A 19,752-nucleotide genomic window follows, 5' to 3' on the forward strand; every position below is an offset into this window, starting at 1 on the left:
CTGACACATCAGGAAATATTGTTTACTGGTTCCATTAGAGGTCACTCCCATGTGACTTGTTCCCTTTCTTCCTCATGCCTGGCTTTCCCTGGTAACTATCTAGTATTTTGTTCCATAGTCCTGGTCTGGCTTACTATAATCATCTTTCTCACTGATTAAACTTCAACCATGATGAATCAACAAATACTTGAACCTAGTAATGACAACTATAAATATAAAAACCTGGAGAGCTGGGAATGAGAATAAAACTACAGAGCTAGGAGTGAGGATTACTTATTTAATGAACTTTATGTAGTTTATCTCATTTATGTAGGACTCCATGAGATCAGTTCGGTGTCTCTGAAGAAGAAACAGATGCAAAAGATTAAGCAATTGGGCTGGGGATGTGGCTCAAGCCTGGCATGCGTGCGGCCCGGGTTCAATCCTCAGCACCACATACAAACAAAGATGTTGTGTCCGCCGAAAACTAAAAAATAAATATTAAAAATTCTCTCTCTCTCTAAAAAAAAAAGATTAAGCAATTGCTTGAATTTCTGCAGATGCTACAGAATAGACTTGGACTTCAAACTTAGATGTGAAATGAAACAGGTCCTTTGCTCTTTTTAGTCACTGGAACCAGCAGATAGGCATTCAAAGGAGACTAGATCGCTCTGAGAAGGGACCCAAGTGAGGATTGCATAGGTCTAGACAACAGGTAAGATCCAAGGGTGAAAGGCAGGAGGGGGCCATCCAAGCAGAGAAAGTAGCAGGAAATTTCTGGCACAGAGAAGAACTGTGGTCTGGAATGTTCCACGGGGCCAACTGACCAGGAGCCATGGCGATTAGGGGAGGCAGTACAGGTATGGGACAGTGATTCTGAAGGACACGTCTGCACCTGAGAGTCACACACCAATACCTTTCAGTGCATTTGAATAGAAGATTGTAGATTAAAATTTTAAGAGTGGCTTTACTATGCTGCTAACTTACACTAGTTTAGATTGCTGAATTTCTAAAAAAAAGAAAAAAAAAGAAAAAAGAAAAGAAAGAAAGACAAATCTCAGTATTTACTAATGAAAATAAAGTACTTGCTAAAAAAAAAAAAAGAACAACTTTATTGGGGAGCATCAAAGGGTTCTGTAAGAGACTGTGGGAGTCCCTAGAAGGAGGGAGAAACATCTACTTAAGAGCAGAAGGTTATGATGCAAGCAGCGCTTCCTCGAGATAATCTGCATTTTTGAAGATGAAGACAGTGTATTAGATAACCTGGGGGAAATGGATGAGAGACCAGCCGGAAAACTCTTGTAATAACTTCAGTAATTATGGGGCTGGGAGTGACAGGTGGACCTTCTGAGACAATCTGAAGGGAAGGTCCCAGCTGGTCTCCAGAAAGAACTGTTAACCCTCATCCACCCTAAAACCCCACTCTCCTCTAATTGTCAAAGTTGGCATCTGTTATTAGCAAAGTTTCTTTGATTTAAAAAAACCAAACATGTCACTAGTCCTGCGCGCTGAGCGTCCGTCCTGTGGGAGGGCGCCCTGCAGCGCGGCCCCAGGCAGGGGTCCTCCTTACCTCGTGGGTCTGCAAGCGGCCGGGAACCACAGCGCAGAGCCAGCTGCTGCTCACAGCGCTCCGCCAGGGCCACCGCTGCCCGCAGCTGCCCTGCGCTGGCCGCGTAGGCGAAGGTCACCGAGCGTGCGCGCCCCCGGGGGCCGCCTCCGACGGTCACCTGGTCCGGGCCACTGTGCCGCACCACGGTCCACGCGGCGTCTGCGGAGCAGAAAGGGGCAAAGCGGAGGCGTCACCGCGGGGCAGGAGTCAGTTCATTCCTTCCCGCGTTGTTATTGGTGCACTGCAGCTGAACGTGGTGGGGTTGGTCGTTACCCTGTGTGCCTGCACCCATCTACCCAGATAATGAGGCCAATGCCACTCTTCAGCGCTTCCCCTCGTCCCCTCCTCCCCTCCTCTGCTTTTCATGAGATCTCCTCCTCCACTTTCTTTTCCTCTCTGGCTCTCACATATGAGAGAAGGCCTTCAACCCTTGACCTTCTGAGTTTGGCTAATTTCACTTAACATCATGGTCTCTAGTTCCATCCGTTTCCCTGCAAATGACATGATTCCATTCTTGTTTATGGTCGAATAAGACTCCATTGTGTATCTATACCTCATTTTCTGTCGCCATTCATCAGTTGACTGACACCCAGGCTGGTTCCACGGTTTAGCTACTGAGAACTGTGCAGCTATCGACATGGGTGGGCGTGTGTCACTGCAGGATACTGACTTTCATTCTTTACGATGAAGACCCACACGCCGTCTAGCTGGGCATATGGTGGTTCCATGCCTAGTCTTTGAGGAAACTCCATACTGATTTCCATAGTGGTTGTACTAATTTACAGTCCCACCAACGGTGTACAAGTGTTCCTTCTCCTCCCCATCCTCTCCAGCATTTATTATTGCTTGTGTTCTTGATGGCTGCCATTCTCACTGCTGTGAGATGAAATCTCAGTGTAATTTTGGAGGAAAATGCAAATAAAAAACTACACTGAGATTTCATCTTAATTAAGTTTTTAATCAAAATTTGAATCACTGCGAGTTCGCAGTGAACTTTTTGCCTTGGATTTGTTTAGCAACGCATTAGCCAGAATTCAGCCTCAAAGAGAAGAATATATTGGGAGAACTGATGATTAAATTTCTGTGACTTGTCTAATAATATAAAAATCACTTTTTACATCAACACAAAAATGAGGCTAAACTGGGCATGTCCATGTATCTTTTTTGCTCAGTATTTTCCTCATCTGTGTGTTTATTTTCCTTATTATCAAATAAATTTATAAAAGATGCATTTGGGGATGATGGGACCTAAAGATTGATGGAATTCCACAGGAAGCAACTTTGTTCAAAGCCTATCAACTTCTCAGTAAGCAAGCCCTGAAGAATGACATGCCTTGGGCGTCCCATAGAGCGTCCAGGCAGTAATCCTGGCCATCTGTCCATCTGATGATAATTTCTGATGTATTTCTGTTGTGTTGATCACTTGAATTTGTTTTCTTTTACTTTTGTCTGTTTTTTTTTTTTTTTTTTTTTGTGGTACTGGGGGTTGAACCCAGAGGCACTGTACTACTGAACTAAACCTCCAGCCCTTTTATGTATTTTTACTTTGAGAAAGGGCTTTGCTAAGTTGTGCAGGCTGGCCTCCAACTTGCAATCCTCCTGCCTCAGCCTCCCAAGTCTCTGGGATTACAGGCTATGTGCCACCACACCCAACCATTAGATTGTTTTGATAAAATAACAACAACAACAACAACAACAAAAACACACAAAAGAACAAACTTCCAAGGGAAGAACTTTAGGTTCTTTCATTTCCCAAGGGAACTCATGCTTGATCGTATCGCCTAGCTGAATGGATAGCTATGGGTCAGTGGACAAGGAGCTGCTTTGAAGTCACTCCAGTTCAACTACATCAATGCTGCCTGGTCCTTTAGCTTCTAAAAAAAAGACATATTTAGTATAAGGGACACTTTACATAGGAGTTTTTCCAAACTGTAGGGATGGGGAAAATTCATATGGATATACATTTTTAAGAATTCAAAATCAAAGCAATGTAGTACGTGTGTTTTTTGTTGTTTATTTTTTGGGGGTTTTTTTAGTCCAGGAATTGACCAAAGGGATGCTTAATCACTGAGCCATATCTCAACCCTTTTTATGTTTTATTTTAAGACAAGGTCTCTCTTGAGTCGCTTAGGGCCTCGATAAGTCGCTGAGGCTGGCTTTGAACTTGCAATCCTCCTGCCTCAGCCTCCCTAGTCACTAGGTTTACAGATGTGTGCCACCATGCCCAGCTGTATTAGGTTTTCTGTTGAGAAATCACCCTCCCATCCTGTCACATCTCAGGATTTTTAATGACTTGGTTTCCAAATGTGTGTAAGAGAAGTTTAACAGTCTTACTGCTGCTCACCATATCAAAATAACAAACCATATTCCCACCGTATCAAAATAACAAACAGAAGGACAAGGAAGCCGGCAGTGCGGCTGGAACAACCCTTTGGCCATGGTTCCTATGGAGAGCACAGTGTCCACGAAGGGACGGAAAGGACGGACAGAACCTGTGAACTGAAGGAGGGAACACAGGCTTGAATTCAATGACTGTGGCCTGCTGTCCTCACAGAGGGGCCGCCCAGGCCTCCTGCAGCAATCTCAGTTCCAAGGCTCTTTCCTTTCACAAGGTTCTCAGCATGAATTTCTTTTCATTTTAGAATCTTCAAACTCCTGGCCATCCTGTGTGCATGACTCCTACTCTGCATTCACCTTCAGGTTTCTCCTGTCGACTGGATCCAATCCACAGACACCTGACACTCAGTGGGGCCTTGAAGATAATCAGTCACGTGCCATTTTGGGTCCTGAGTTGTGGTTTGATGATCCTGGGTAACTCACTTTAATAGATTTGCAGTCATGCATGATCACAGTGTGATAATAGAAAAACAGGTTGAGATCTATCTGGAAAACGGCTGTCCCAGAGAGCATCAGGAGACTTACTCACCTGTAAACCTCTTCTTCCTTGTGGGATTTCTGCTGAGAAGTCGGATATGATTCTTATCTTTGCTCCTGTGGAGGTGAGGTGGGGTTTTGTTGTTGTTATGGTTTTGTTTTGTTTTTTTCTGACTTCGGTCAAGGTTTTTCTTTACCTTTGATGGCCCACAGTTTGAGTGTCCGTGCCCAGGCATGGTTTTACGTTGGCAGTGGTGGTAGCATGTCCTGTTTTAGTGTTCTTTGAACTTCCTGGATCTGTGATGGGTGTTTTGACAAAAATTCATGAAAAATCCTAGTGATTATTGCTTCAAAATTGGCTTCTGTTCCTTTCTTTATTTCTTCTCCTGATATTCCGTTTACATGGAAGTTACACCTTTTATAATTATATCACAATTCTCATGATATGCTGGGTTTAGTTTTTTCAGTCTTTTTTTTTAAAAAAAAAATCTCTTGGCTTTTCAGTTTTGGAAATTTCTATTTTGATATCCTCAAACATAGAGATTTCTTTCCTCTGCTATATCCAGTCTCCTAATGAACTCATCTGAGGCGTGTTTTCATTTTTGTTCCAATAGTTGGATTTCTGGCATCCCTTTTTCCTTCTTTTTGAGAATTCCCTCCTCTCGGATGCACGGCTCCTCTGCTCTTGCATGCTGTCTGCTTGGTCTCTTAGACCGTTAATCTGTCAGTCCCAGTGGTTTTCAGTTCCTCGTCTGCTCATTCTAACATCCCTGCCGTATTGGAGTCTGCATCTTTGCTAGATCTAGGAAGAGTCATTGATTTTTCATTTTGTCCAGTTTTTGACTTAGTAAGATGGAGCGGTGACTTCCAAACTCCTTAGCAAGACAGATGGAAGCCACTGGCTCCTGAAAGCTATCACTCTACATGCATTTTTCAAGCTAGTGGAACAATTATTTGACAACAGCACCTTTTTAAATTGCTTTTGCTGAATCTGCTATAAGCAATGCAACCTCCAGAGAGAAGATGACTTTTTCTAGGGGAGTTAGTGATTCCTCTGTCATTAACTAGATTTTGTCATTAGATGCTTCCCTTACCAACTTCACCAAGCCTCCTTCTTCTCATCTTCAAACAATGACAAGATCCTTGCAAGGGTGACCTTGGCTAAGTCCTTTGCTATTTGCCAAGACCACATTACTGCAAGAACCCATTGTGAAGAAGCTGGACCACAGCAAGGGGTCCCGGGAAAGCTGCATGACTGATGCTCTGGGTGCAGGACCCTTCTCGCGTGAGTATGATTGTCGGAACCAGGGAGTTTGGGAGGTGGTGAGTTTCTGTTGGTGGGACTTCTGTATTTTATATCTTCAGCGCTTTGCTGATCACGTGGTTCTAAATTTTTGGAATATTCACATTTTAAACATTCTTTGGCAATCTTCACTAAAGCATTTTTAATTTCTATGTACTTTCATTTGTTTGTTTCCTTCTTTTCTAGGTGTTTGCTGGTCCATTTGGTCACTGTCCAGTTTGACGGGACTTCACAACCTTTTCTCTGCACACTAAATGAGAACTATTGATTTCACATTTCTTCTTTCCAGAGTGCTCACTGAAATTTGCTAGGGCAGATTTCTGTAAAAATTTAATTACCTAAGAGGCATTTTACAGCAACCTTCAACAATCAAGCTGTGTTCATTTGTAATAATATCTAAACCAGAAGTGGTTTTATAATATTAACACAAATCAAATTTCTTTTATTATAAAAATCACATGCTATTGAAGATATAGATACACACACATGCATACATATCTTATTAGTACTTTTAAAACTCTCTTTTTTGTTCTAAATTTTTAAAATATGTAAATCACAGAATCAAAGCTTTATCTGTCATCATGGTGCATATGAAAAATATGTAATTGTGACAAGTGTTGCAGTCATAGCAGAACCTTAAGTTTCACCTATAACCCAACCAAGGTAAGTCAGAAATACAAGGAAGTTTTATGGACAATAAAATTAGCCAATATATCAAGTTGCATGTTTTAACAATGCTGCCAACTAGCAAATCTCTCCCTGGTCTATCCTGATCATGGGCATAAACAGTCGATATCCAGGTCTGAAGGTTATTAACGTACCTGTCATGTTGCAGTACACAAGAAACGGTCCCAGGGGGCCACTGCCATCAGCATCGATATAGTAAAGCCCAGAAGGACTCCCTCGGTGCTTGTGGGCCTCGCAGGACTGCTCATACAGCGCTGTAGGAGAACACCACCCATCAGAAGCAGAAGGGATCCCTCAATCGGTTTAATTAGTGTCCAGAGTTTTCCATTTCTGAATTACAGACACACGATACATATTACCCGACATCATTTTTATTAGTTTGTATGACATTGTATTTGATTAGGTAGAAGACAGAAAGGTGACATAAATTTAATTTACTTTCACTAACAAAGGAGAAGGACGTTAGCAAGTCAAGATGGATTTAAGTGTTGAACATCGTTAGGTGCTGAATAAATATTTGGCATATAGTTCTATTTGAAGAAAAAGGAAAAAAGTGTACTGGTGACTAAAATGAAGATTTTCATGGGAATGTGAGGTCACTGGGCAATGTCTAGGGATTGTAGTTTCAATATGTAAATGTTCTCTTGCTTTTGAGCAAGGAAGATGAAGATTCTGAAGCCTAGTGGCAAAGATTTGAAGGGGCATTTTAGAGAAATCTGTGAATCTGAATCCTTTCTGCTGTGGATTCATGATTCTATTCAAATTCCCTTCCTTACAGAACAGCTTAACCTCCGCCAGCAACCTAATACCTTCCAACAAGTCATGCCACTTCCAACCCCCTCATAGTTTAAAGCTATAAATTCTCTGCCATTTAGTAAAACCTCAGGATACATTTTTCAAGATTGCTTAAATCTGTGTTTTCCTGCACTGCAATTCTAATTAGCTCCCAATCTGCGTTATTTTCTTTGTTCTTGATGAGGTTGACTTATTCTGGGTCCACAGCAAAGCCCGAGGAAGGGGATGAGAGTTATTCTCTCTCATTTTGCAAAACAGGAGGAAAAAAACTTTGCAAGAGGACATCTTAAATCTAAGCAACCTTAAGGTAAATTACAACCAGCTGTCAAATGAGAATGGCCCCACGGTAAATGGTCCAAATCAACAGAGTTATTTAACAAACTTCTTAGATGAAAACACAAACAGGATAGATTGCTTTTCTGTCATTCTTTCCCACTTGTATATTTATTTAAATGCAAAAATTTATAAATGCCTGCTCGGATTCATTCATATTAATGACAATGATCAGACCTACACAGTGAACAAACTAGGAGAATTCTTGTTTTCTGTGAACTTCTTGACTTAAACGACAATGTGTACACATATAATTATATGAGTGTCCCAAACAAAAATGACCTGTTTTAACTCTAAGCCGTCTTGTCTCACGGTCCTTGACTGTGGGCTTGGTGAAATGTCACCTTTGCTTGGTGTACCTGTTTGGAAGCCACAATTATGGAGAACCACAATTAGCAACCATACCATTACATCAGAGTGACATCTGAATAGCTCCTCTTCAAATTTCTGATATTTTCCCTCAGATTTGCTCTGAGTTACATTTGCAGCAGAGATGGCCGTGGACTGTCTGCTCCCCTGAGAAGCTCTTGTCTAGATCCTCAAGCTGGGAGCACAGGATTCTCCCTAAGCCTCATTTGCATGCAGAGAGCAGAGTTAATAACACTCCACACCCTGCCTTCCTGTTACAGTTTTTATAAAAATCAAATTAAAGAAGTCACAAGGAGTTGCTATAAGTTTCAAGTAGAACCGCAGTGCAAGGGAGTCGAAGTGATGATTTCCTGTCTTACACTGTTTCTTTAAAGACCCAGGGAAGGGCAAATTGTTTGCAAGGAGACGTGGAGAAATGTCAGCGGAGATGCGCAGAGAGAAGAGAACTTTAAAAGTTCAAACAACAACAACAAAAAAGGGTGTGTGTGTGTGAGAGAGAGATTTTCAAGGCGTCTGGCATGATCTAATCATTAACAAATTAGTGGTCAATAAACTAGTCTGGGCTTTAAAAGATAGAGGATGATTCTTCACTAATGACAGACGACGTCTACTTGGGAGAGGCAGTATAGACAAGTTATAGCAAGTCACCTAGAAGTGCTTCCTACAGTGTCCATTAGGAGCACATGCAAAGCTGGTTCAAACAGACCTCTGGGCTCCATCCCAAGAGATTCAGGTCCAGTAGGTTTGGGTGAGACCTGAGGTTCTTTATTTGTTCTTTATTTCCCAGTGACTCTGAAGCTTCTGGTATGAGGAGCACCCTTCAAATGCTGGAGCTAAGGATCTAGAGCCTACTTCCTGAAGTTCAAATCCTCAGGGTGCCTTTAAGTAGCCTGAAGGTCAAGCTACTTGACCTCTCTCTGTCCTCAGTTTGCAATGAGGATAATAAGAGTACTTTATTCTTGAAGCTGCTTTAGGGTTAAATGAGTTAATTCATGCAAATCACTATTTGCATGAGGATAGATACATTTATGTACTCCATAAATGCAGACTTTTATAATTATTCACTTATAATCATCATTACCACCAAGGAAAATTACAGTTGTAAGAGACCTTAAAGGTCTGCTAGTTTTTAGCTGATATCTAATTGCCTCTTCTATAATTTCCATCCCGTTATTTTTTTATACTTAATTTTATTACATTTAATAATAAATGTTGACAGCCAGGCAACTGAGTGTTTTTCTACTTTTCTTTGATTAAAAGGATTCTCAATTGAAACTACAGCCCAACTCAAGGAATGAGTTGTGACATCATGCATTCCTGGTTTAATCTAGCTTAATTTTACTCTTTACTTTTATTCTACCATACCGAATTCATCATATTTACCAGCTTCTTTTGTGTAACCGACTTAGTACTCCATATTTCTGTACACTGTCTCAACACCCTTGTATTAAATGAGCTTGGGGTTGGGGGCCAAGCTCCGTGGTAGAGTGCTTGCCAGCATGCATGAGGCTCTGGGTTTGATCCCCAACATGGTGGGGGATAACTAATTAATGATAAAATAAAGTGAGGTGGTTTAAATATAAGCTAGAAATTAACTATTATTAAATACTTATTAATTGATAATATTAATAATTAATAAAGACTCATTTGAATATGTGATCACAAAGATGCAGACACACATAAACAATGAATGAAAAGGAAAGGAAGTGACAAAGACACAGAAATGGGGACAATGAGGTGGAAGGCTTACGGGAATGGCAGGTCTCTCCAGTGTAACCTGTGCCCTCGCAGTTGCAGGAGAAGGTGTCCCAGGACTGGGCACATGCACCCCCATGTTCACAGAAGCTGGGCAGGCATCTGTAAGGAAACAGATACGGCTGTATTCTCCTTGGTCAGTCTGCATAAAATGAAAACCCTCTTTACTAAAAATAGATTAATGCAAAAGTACAACATACCCAAGAAAATGCCGTGTTACTAGTGATTTGTCATCAAGATTTTCTGGTCATCGTGATACATTTATTTAAATACATTTACTGGCCTATAACTGATCATTATGTATCTTTGACAACTTTCAACACATCATATTTTTTTTTCTGTTGTGACAAAATACTAACTTAATGTGTGGCTGGGAAAATCAATTACAGACATAAAATTTGCCACGCACTATACTACATCGTGGACGTTTTTCAAAGAAGAGGAGACAGAGAAGGAGGAAAGAGAGAGACAGGAGCACCTTCCATCCTAATGCAACACAGCTCCAGGAATCGTGAAGAACATTTAACTCAGGTCCACGTGTGGCCCTTTAGATTAGAATGGGTGATCAGATAATGGTAGATTTAACAATGTTAAGATCTATCGTAGATTCAGTGCAATATCTATAAAATTGTCCATGGCTTTAAATTCTTATTTTTAGAGATAGAAAGATTTATCCTAAAGTACATGGGGAGTCTCTGGGGGCCCCGAATAGCCAACACAATCGTGATAGAGAGCACAGTGGAGTTCTCGCACTTTCAGAGCTTGCTGGATTCTGTCGCATCCCACTGTAAAGCTGTGAGGCTGTTCCAGCCTACTGGCCTCCAGATTCTTAGAAGAACTTGGAGAAGGGTGCTGGGTGAACGGGCAAGTTTCTAAGCATAGCGGGGAGATTCCAGGGACAAATGGTGGCCTCCCAGAGGCTGGGTTGGGATCTGCCCCTGCCCACCTTGTCCCCTGGCTGAGAATGCTGCACTGTACGCCCAGAACTCGGAGGCCAAGGCTGCGAGGGGGAAAGCAGTGTGTACTGGAAAGGCAGGTGCAGGGGAGCTAGGACCTGGCCCTGCCTGCAGGGGCCCAGAGCAGGAGCCGGAGAGGGGTGGGGTGGGGGGAAGGCAGACCTCCTGCTTGTGGCTGGAGGACCAAGGCCAGGCAGGAAGCTACCATGTGGACACTGGCAGGAGTCTCCAGGGGCTTCGAAGGAATCCTTCGAGGAAACTGAAAGGGTTGTGGCAGAAGAGATCACGGAATTACCTGCCTGTGCCCCCAGCACCCCGGCGTGCTGGCACCCCAGCAAAGTACCACAAGTTTAAGGTCAAGATTTTGACTAATTACCTCAAGTTCAGGAGAGTTTAGTCTAACAGGAGAATAATTGTGGGCAATCAGAGTCACAATTTTCAAATATTTCAAGGGTCAAAGTATGACAGGGACCCAGAGCCATGAGTAGGTGTCAGATGGACAGGTAAGAAGGTGGGAGGCCGGGTGGAGGAGGACCATTGGCCGGTGTCCTCCTCCCCTTCCCCTTCTCCTTGCCCATGGCCCTCTTGCCCTCCTCCTTAACATATGGAACATTTTAAGATCAACCTGACGTGAAGATTGCACAAATCATAAGAAGATTGCAAACCACTGCTGATAATGTAGTTTTACTTAAGATATCTTAGAAGAACTATTAAGTGATCAGAAACATATGAACAGGCTCATCGTAATGTTTTTTTTCAAGTAAACATGTCAAGAATGACAATTTTACATGTAGTCCAGAGAAGCCATCCAGAGCAAAGGAGACTAATGCTGGAGAAAGTGCAGAGGTGGGGTCAAAGGTGGGGAGCCTGTGCCACCTGGCAGTTCTAGTGGGGAGGTAGCAGGCCTTCCTGTTCAGAGAGCTCCAGGTGGCCTGGACCATGACGCAGGGCATGGAAGGCAAAGGTGGACTGTTTTTTTTTTTTTTACGCTAAGGTCCTGAGAGTCTGAAGGAAGAGGACGTGCTCGGCAGCATGTCATCCTGAGTACACGTGGCTGTTTTTTGCTTAGCCTAAAATTTTGGTAAAAGAAGGTGACTTCATATCCCATACCTTTAGTAGGCTTTTAGCTTTGGTGTTTGAAGAACAAATTTCTATTTTGTGAATTAAAATAATTTTTAATTCCCCCAAAGGGTGAGAGAGGTTCATAGACCTGTGTTCCCAAGATATTTAGAAGTGAGTTTTCAGGATTTCCAAACTGAATGAGAAGGGAAATAGCAAAGCTCTTTTACTCTTTAGAGTATCACATGGTAGCACCAGGTTTCCCATTTTTACTGCTTATGATACGTAGTTGTTTTAAAAACATCTGCTTGAATCAAATGTATGAAATATGATATGTCAAGAGCTTTGTAATATTTTGAACAACTAATAATAATAAAAAAAATAAATAAAAACATGTTGAAGGGATAGACTCTATACACTGACCCAAGAATGAAATAGTGGATAACCCAATTTGTAATCTCATTTGAAAAGTGTTCCTTAAAACCCTTCTCTGAGCCAGCATGGTGGTAGACACCTGTAATCCCAGTGGCTCAGGAGGCTGAGACAGGAGGATCGTGAGTTCAAAGCCAGCCTCAGCAAAAAGTGAGGCCCTAAACAACTCAGTGAGACCCCGTCTCTAAATAAAATACAAAATAGGGCTGGGGATGTGGCTCAGTGGTCAAGTGCCCCTGAGTTCAATCTCTGTTACCAAAACAACAAGGATAACAGCCACAAACCCTTCTCTGAAGTGGTTATAGCGCACAGTGGCTGAGGCAGCATATCATGGTGGAACACATGACAGAGGAAGCTGCTCACCTCATGGCAGCCAGGAAGCAAAAAGAGGAAGGGGCGGGTCCCAACTTCCCCTTCCAGGGCACGCGCCCAGTGACCTAACTTCCTCCCTCTAGGCCCCACTTCCTGAAGCCATTAACACATCCAAACCACAGCACTTCCCCACAGATAAGATGTGAACAGATCACATCTGGGGTCCTTGACAAGATAGCAATGACTTACAAAAGGAGAAAACCACACAGCTGCATCACAGCTGAGCTGACCTCAGTCCTCACAGTGAGAGCCCTGGGATACCTCCCCATGAGCCTCTGTTGGCTGAGGGTCCTGCACCTTGCCTGGTGAGCTGGCACCCAAAGAGCAGGTGACCAGCTCCATGGCATATCTCCAGACACAGGTGACCGGCTCCCAACCACCATCCCCATGACACAGCCTGGTCCTGTCCACGCAGTCCTGAGTCTCTGCCAAGAATTCCAACCCCACAGGCAAAAGTAGGAGTTATTGGGACAATTGTTTTGTGATACACTCTTCCTCTTTGACTCGCTATTTTCCTACAAATCAACAGAAGTTTCAAGGGGGAAATTATTCTTGGTTAAATCAAGTTCTTAGTAGTGAAAATTTCAATCCATAGAAATTATGTTCTTTTAAAATATCGCTATGCTTTGTAAACTGAAACAAGTTTAGGGGGAGAAGACAGTTTTATGGCTCATGTTTAAAGCAGAATGACTAATGAACTACTGATGAAGTAGAAGGCAGTAAGTTTGGACAGTCTAAAATTTGTATTAACTTTTTATTTTTAATCTATATCATTAATTCTTGGCTTTATTTTATTTTAATTGACATTAAAGCTGTATAGGTTTGTGGGGGTACCGTGTGATGTTTCCACACTTATAGTTACGTGTCATAATCTGCATTGATTTATTGATGGCACATGCCAAGGGGAAGGCAATAAGGCATTTCATACAGAGAAATATCATTCTTCTAAGTGATTATAACTTTTCAGCCAAAAGAGTAATAGAGATAAGGCATAATAACTAGCAGTGTGAACTGTGTGAATGCTTCATTGTTAAAAATTAAAATATTTTTCTTGTAGTCTCCATCTTTCACTGAGTTTGTCATGACACAACTCTCTTCACCAACCTCTGTGGTGAAGTTCCAGAGATTACTTCATATCTGCTCCATGGAAGAGACTTGGTATTCGATAGCTGACACCACAAATGAAAACAACAGTGACTTGTCCAGACACACTGCCCCTCAGCATGGCCACCCACAAGTGGCATGGTGGCCAGCACTGGGTTGATGACTAAGAGCCCAGTAACATGGGGCCATTTTTAATTAAAATTCCTAAGGTATACATACACCTTTTTATAAAATGCTGTCATTCGAAAAACACAGTTTATACAACTAAAAATGAAGGTTTTGAATCCTCACTGTAGTATGACTATTTTATTCCCTGCAGAAAGATAGTAGATAAAAAGAGAGAATAAGAGAATGAAATTCACTTTTTCCCCATGCGCCTGCCTTTTTTTCCTTTTAGCTTTGGAGGCACCTGCTGAGATGACCCAGGAGGCCCTACCTGTCGGTGATGCTGCAGGCGTCTATCTGAAGATCGCTGAAACTCCCCAGCGCCCCCTGCTGGACCGAGATGGGATCCACCACGGTGCCACCAATGGAGATGAGCCTCAGGCACCCCTGAAACCCTCCCAGAGGACTGGCACATCCAGAGCCTGAGCTGTTGTCGGGACAGCCTGCACACGGAGACAAAGACAGGAGGAAATCCACAACGTCACCAAGCTAGTCCACAGCATTTATTCTGAGGACTGCAGCTTCCCTGTTGATGGATTCTTGAAGAATGAATTTTGATAGGAGGTGACACATGACATCACTCACTACACTAGATAGGTGAGAAGGACACAAGTCAGAGTTGATCAAATGTGGGATAATACCCGGAATTCAGAAATTTAAAAAGTGGGGGGGGGGGGAATTAAGATTTTAAATTCATGACAAGGAATTATTGCACATCAAAAAGAAGAGATGTTTGACTTTTAAAATTTCATCGAAGAAGAAATAATAAATTTTGGCATCATGTAGCATTAGTAAGAGAAATTAAAATGAAGGTGAAGTTAAAAATGAGCCAAGTCATAACCCGTATTTCATGTAAGAGCCTCTGTATTTGTGAAGTGTGGAAAATGCTACTTAAAAATAGAGTTGGATGCTCCTATGTATCTAAACATGTTTAATATCTACCCTGAAGGTGTTTTTGTGTGTTAGAATGTGTGTGCATTTGAGAATATTTTAAAACTAGTTTTATGTTGACTGAACAGAAATATTTAGATTGGCTTTTCTACTAACAGTATTTAGTGCTTTAGTCACATATATAACCAAAGACTACATTCTAGTGTTAACAACTTAGTATAAAAAGAAAAAGGAGACACCTCACTTCTAGGGCACATCATGATAAATAAAAGAACAGTATAGGCTGTTCCATGAGCGAACAGAAATTAAACAGACACTTGATCATTTCCAGTATAATAAGTTAAATGTTAAAAGTCTCATCACACCCATCAACTAACGTACAAATGGTGATGCTTATGATATAATTTACCTTGACCGTGTGGGCTTTGTGGAAGAGAAATACTTACATTAATAAGTATGAGCAAGACCACAACTTTGATTTGAATTAGGCAATATTACCCACACATAAATTCAAACATGTAGAAAATTAGTGATCTGAACTCTCCCACCATCTGCTGAGCTACAGTACATAACTTGATAATGGAACTTAGATTCACGTGTTGCCAGATTAAGAGAAGGGATAAAAGTGCACACTACTATTAAAGAAAGGAAAGCATTACAAAGGGACTTGTTGCAGAATCAAATTACAAGGCATTTATCTAAAACAAGAGTCTGCAAATGTTTTCTGTAGGAGGCCAGGTAGTAATGCTTAAGGTTCTGAGGAGCACAATATGATCTCTATCAAATATTCTCCTTGCTTTTTCTTTTCCTTAACAACATTTTAAACATATGAAAAAAATCTTTGCTTTGGCCTATATAATAAGTCATGGGTCTTAGATGATCTAATTCTGATTCAGTAAATATTTTAACTTGTGAATATGAAATGGGTGCCTCATTTCTTAACAGCATAATGCCAAACAAATCATAAATCAAATTAATAATTCTGGTTGTGTTTCACGAGATTTTAGCTTTTGAAATTTTTTATTATTTGCCCTATTTTTAAAAAAACTTGTTTGTGTTGATTGCACAGCATTATTCTTTTCAAGCTTATGAAATCTAATTTCTTTATTCTTTCCATCATTTAAATATTAGGTATTGCCAGGTGCATGCCTATAATTCCAGCAGCCTGAGAGGCTGAGGCAGGAGGATGATGAGTTCAAATCCAGCCTCAGCAACTCAGCAAGGCCTGAAGCAACTCAGTGAGACCCTGTCTCTAAATAAAACACACACACACAAAAGGGGTGGGGATGTGGCTTAATGGTTCAATCTCTAGTACCTCCCCCAAAAAAAGTAAATGCCATAGCTCTATGGGTTCTAGATTGATCTGTAACTTGGAATTTATTTCTTTATTTTATCAGTGTGACCAAAGGTACATTTATTTTCTAGCTTTTTATCATGGATTATTTAACATCTGTGCATTACTCAAGAACTATAATTCAAATAAAACCTCAAAGTGTCAAACTTAATTCAACAATTGTTTTTAAAAAAAGAATTAAACAATGATTACAGAACATAGGTGGTTTTCATTCATCTGTCTTTGACTTTATGTTATCAATCACTTGTACAATTTCAAAGAACAGGCAATGAAGATTCTTTTTATTGGAATCAAGGAATTAATTCAATCAATGAATGGAATGGAATAAAATCCTCTTAAAGCTTGCAATGTACAATGTTTGAGAAGAATCTGGAGTTGGGCACTGGAGTGCATACCTGTAATCCCAGCAACTTGGGAAGCTGAGGCAGGAGAATCACAAGTTCAAGGCCAGCCTCAGCAACTTAGAGACCCTGTCTCAAAAATACAAAATAAAAGAGACAGGGGATGTAGCTTAGGTGGTAGGTAGGAGAACACTCCTGGACTCAATATTCAGTAATAGTAGTAGTAGTAGTAGTAGTAGTAGTAGTAGTAGTAGTAATAGGATCATGTGGTCTTCAATGTATTAAACTGGGTAATGACATTAGCTGTACCAGAGGCTGTTTCTGTTAAGAAATGATCTACTTCTAATTCATGTGCATCAATTCAACTTAACCACTTTACATTGTAAAAATGGTTAAATCTATTGTTTTCCAAGGTTTACATTCAAATGGGTAAATTCAGTTAAATAGGCATGCATAGAGAAAATTCAAAATTTACTAAAAAAACTCAGGCAAGCTCAAGAATATTTATAAAAGTAATTTTTATATAATCTTAGAAAAGATAAAAGCAGAGAGGACAATTGTCTAACAACAGTCAAATTGAAGAGCAGAGGTAATAAATAAGATAGGTATATTCATGTAATGGGATAGGTGGTACATTCTTTTGAAAAATATTAAATATTTTCTAAATATTTTTGTAATGATCTTGGTAAAAATAAATGCTATTGTGACATAAATAAAAGTAACAAGCATGTATTACATTAGCACATATATATTTATAGAAATGTGCTCTTGAATGCCTGGGCATTATTCTAACTCACAGGCAGAATGTTAAACTGTAAGTGGTGATACAATATTCACTGTTTGACAAATCATCTCCTCTAGTTAATTTTATTTGATATCATAAAGAGTTTGGATGGCATTTTCCCTCCCACCTGTCAGAGCTTCATAAACCCTTACTTTTAAAGTGATAGTTCTTGGCTTTATGGACTATTTGCAAAATAATCTGCCCCTTTGGGTTGTTATAAAATCTATCACATGAAGCAACATCCTAAAGCAACATCCTAACTTTGATCAGCTGTGCACTCCTCAGAATGGGAGGGAAGAGAACACCCAGAGCTTCACAGGTGGACGGCGTCCTGCACTCTCACTGAAGGTGCTCACAGGATGGTCCATGTTGGAACTGTGGGATGCATGATGTGTGGGCTTGCCGTCAATTTTAAGGATGAATTTTCCTTTCATATTGCATTCTCTCCATCAAAACAACTCCAGGAAGAAAGTGGCACGATGTGAAGCTGTCCTGAAGCCACCAGCAGCCGGAGCACTGATTGGCAAGTACCTCTCACTATTGGCAATTTGAATGACATGAGGACCTTCCATGTGAACATCCCCAAGATGAAGATTCATCACACCTTCCTTAGCCTCCCTTCTCTGAGCTCCCTCTCCAAGGCTGTGATGTTTTCTAGCTGCACTCAAAGAGCCGGCAGATATTCTGCTTACGAAAGGCTGCCATGTTCCTTGATTTAGTAAAACGTTTCCCTTTTTATTCCTTGGCAATAAAGGAAAGTTGCAATCACTGGTAAAGTTAAACTATTAGTCACTTTGGACAGAACATGCTTTTCATTTATCAGATGAAAGAAATACCTAAGATATTCTAGAGAAGCCAAGGCTCTGGGAAACATATGTACCATGCAATAAAACAGGAAAAAAAATAAGTAATCATGATCATTTATCATGTGACTGTCCTATGGAGCAGCATGATGAAGGGAAGCTCCATAAAGGGTGGCCTGTTTAAAATTGTCCCCACACATGACCCTTTAATGAAGCTTATCTGGTAGACATGCATTTCAGTCCATAATTCCCAATCTCTTTTCATCATCCCCATTAAAAACAAAGTAAGCCAGCATGGTGACTGTAGTTAATAATGCTGTGTTATTTACTGGGAAGTTGATGAGAACCAATTTTAAGTGTCCTTAGTCCTCTTCCCACACACAAGTGGTAACTGTGAATGGTGGGATGGATGTGTTGATTAATCTGACAGTGGTAATCCGTACATGATGTATATTTATATTATGTGTACCTTACACACACACACACACACACACACACACACGCATGCACGTGTATAATTTTTGCTAACTAAATATTTTTTAAAAGAATTGAAAAGTCAAGGGGCTCCTGGCAGAGTGGCAGCACCAGGGTCCTGAGGCCTGAATCGGACCTCCGTAGGCCAGCTGCACAGCAGTGTGCTGGGGCCCAGGAGGAAGCAGCAGGTGGATCAGGAGGAAGCTTTGCAGGTGGATCATCCTATGCTCCATATCCACATGGTGTCTCTCTGGATGTTCTCCCTCTGTGTTTCTCTGTGTTCTCATTTCCCTTTTTTATTTTGGCTCTAGGGATGGAACCCAAGGCCACTTAACCACTGAACTATGTCCCCAGCCCTTTTTATCTTTTATTTTATTTTAAGTTGCTTAGGGCCTCATTAAATCTCTGAGGCTGGCCTCAAACATGCAATCCTCCTGCCTCAACCCCCTGGACTATATTTTGCTATACTATAAATTGCTGGACTATAGATGTGCACCACCCTGCCTGGCTATCCCCCCTGCTTTTTAAAAATAAGGACACCTATCATATTAGATTGGAGGTCATTTTAATGACATTTGTTTAAATTTAAGTTTTTAAAAATCAATTGTACTTTTGTTGTTATGTAAATTTGTTCATATCTATGAACTTCAATATGACATTTCAATTCATGTACACACTGGGTAATGAATGATCAACTCAGGATAAATAGCATGTCCATCACCATAACTTTTTATCAGTTCTTCTGGGTGAGTACATTTAAAATCTCCTCTCTATCTTGAGATATGCAATGCACCCGTTGACTATGCTCATCCTCGCCCCCAGGCTCCAGTCACCATTATTCTACTCTCAACTTCTATGAGATCTGCTGTTTTAGATTCACAAGAAAGTGAGATCATGCAGTGTTTGTCTTTCTGAGCCTTGCTTATTTAACATAATGTGCTCCAGGTTCATCCATGCCATAGGAAATACAAGATTTCACGATTCTTTGCACCTGAGCATTATTCCATTGTGTTTATATACCATTTTGAAAAAATCGTTTATCTGCGGATGGACAACTGGGTGGATTCCAGATCCTGGCTGTTGGGAACAGTGGTGTGACACCCTTGTGAGTGCAGGTGTCTCTGACACACAGATGGCATTTCCTTTGGCTATAAGCCCAGGAGCTGGGTCATAGGTCGCTCCGGTTCTAGTCTTGAGGAAGGGCCACACTGTCTTCCCCACTGGCTGTGCTAATTTACATTCCCACCAACAGAGCATGACTTGCTCCACCCTCACCAGGGAAGACCTATTTCCAGATACGGTCATAGTCTGAG

The 19,752-nt window shown here is 41.1% G+C and overlaps 1 protein-coding gene across 4 annotated transcripts in view; it reads right to left on the reverse strand.

Moving 5' to 3' along the window:
* Nucleotides 1-19,752, reverse strand: part of LOC101968704 (contactin-associated protein-like 3) — a 202,562-nt gene that overhangs the window by 51,239 nt on the left and 131,571 nt on the right. For all 4 annotated transcript variants that reach the window (XR_013429916.1, XM_078030582.1, XM_078030583.1 and 1 more), the window contains 4 exons: nt 14,064-14,235; nt 9,700-9,806; nt 6,587-6,706; nt 1,550-1,747 (listed from right to left, as the gene is read on the reverse strand). Coding sequence is in view for 3 of the 4 variants with exons in the window: in XM_078030582.1 (XP_077886708.1) it covers nt 1,550-1,747; nt 6,587-6,706; nt 9,700-9,806; nt 14,064-14,235 (597 nt within the window). In the remaining variant the exon portion in view is untranslated. The remainder of the gene's footprint in view (nt 1-1,549; nt 1,748-6,586; nt 6,707-9,699; nt 9,807-14,063; nt 14,236-19,752) is intronic.

The sequence above is a fragment of the Ictidomys tridecemlineatus genome, chromosome 13 (genome assembly GCF_052094955.1).
Source record: "Ictidomys tridecemlineatus isolate mIctTri1 chromosome 13, mIctTri1.hap1, whole genome shotgun sequence".
In the NCBI taxonomy this organism is placed as follows: Eukaryota; Metazoa; Chordata; class Mammalia; order Rodentia; family Sciuridae; genus Ictidomys; species Ictidomys tridecemlineatus.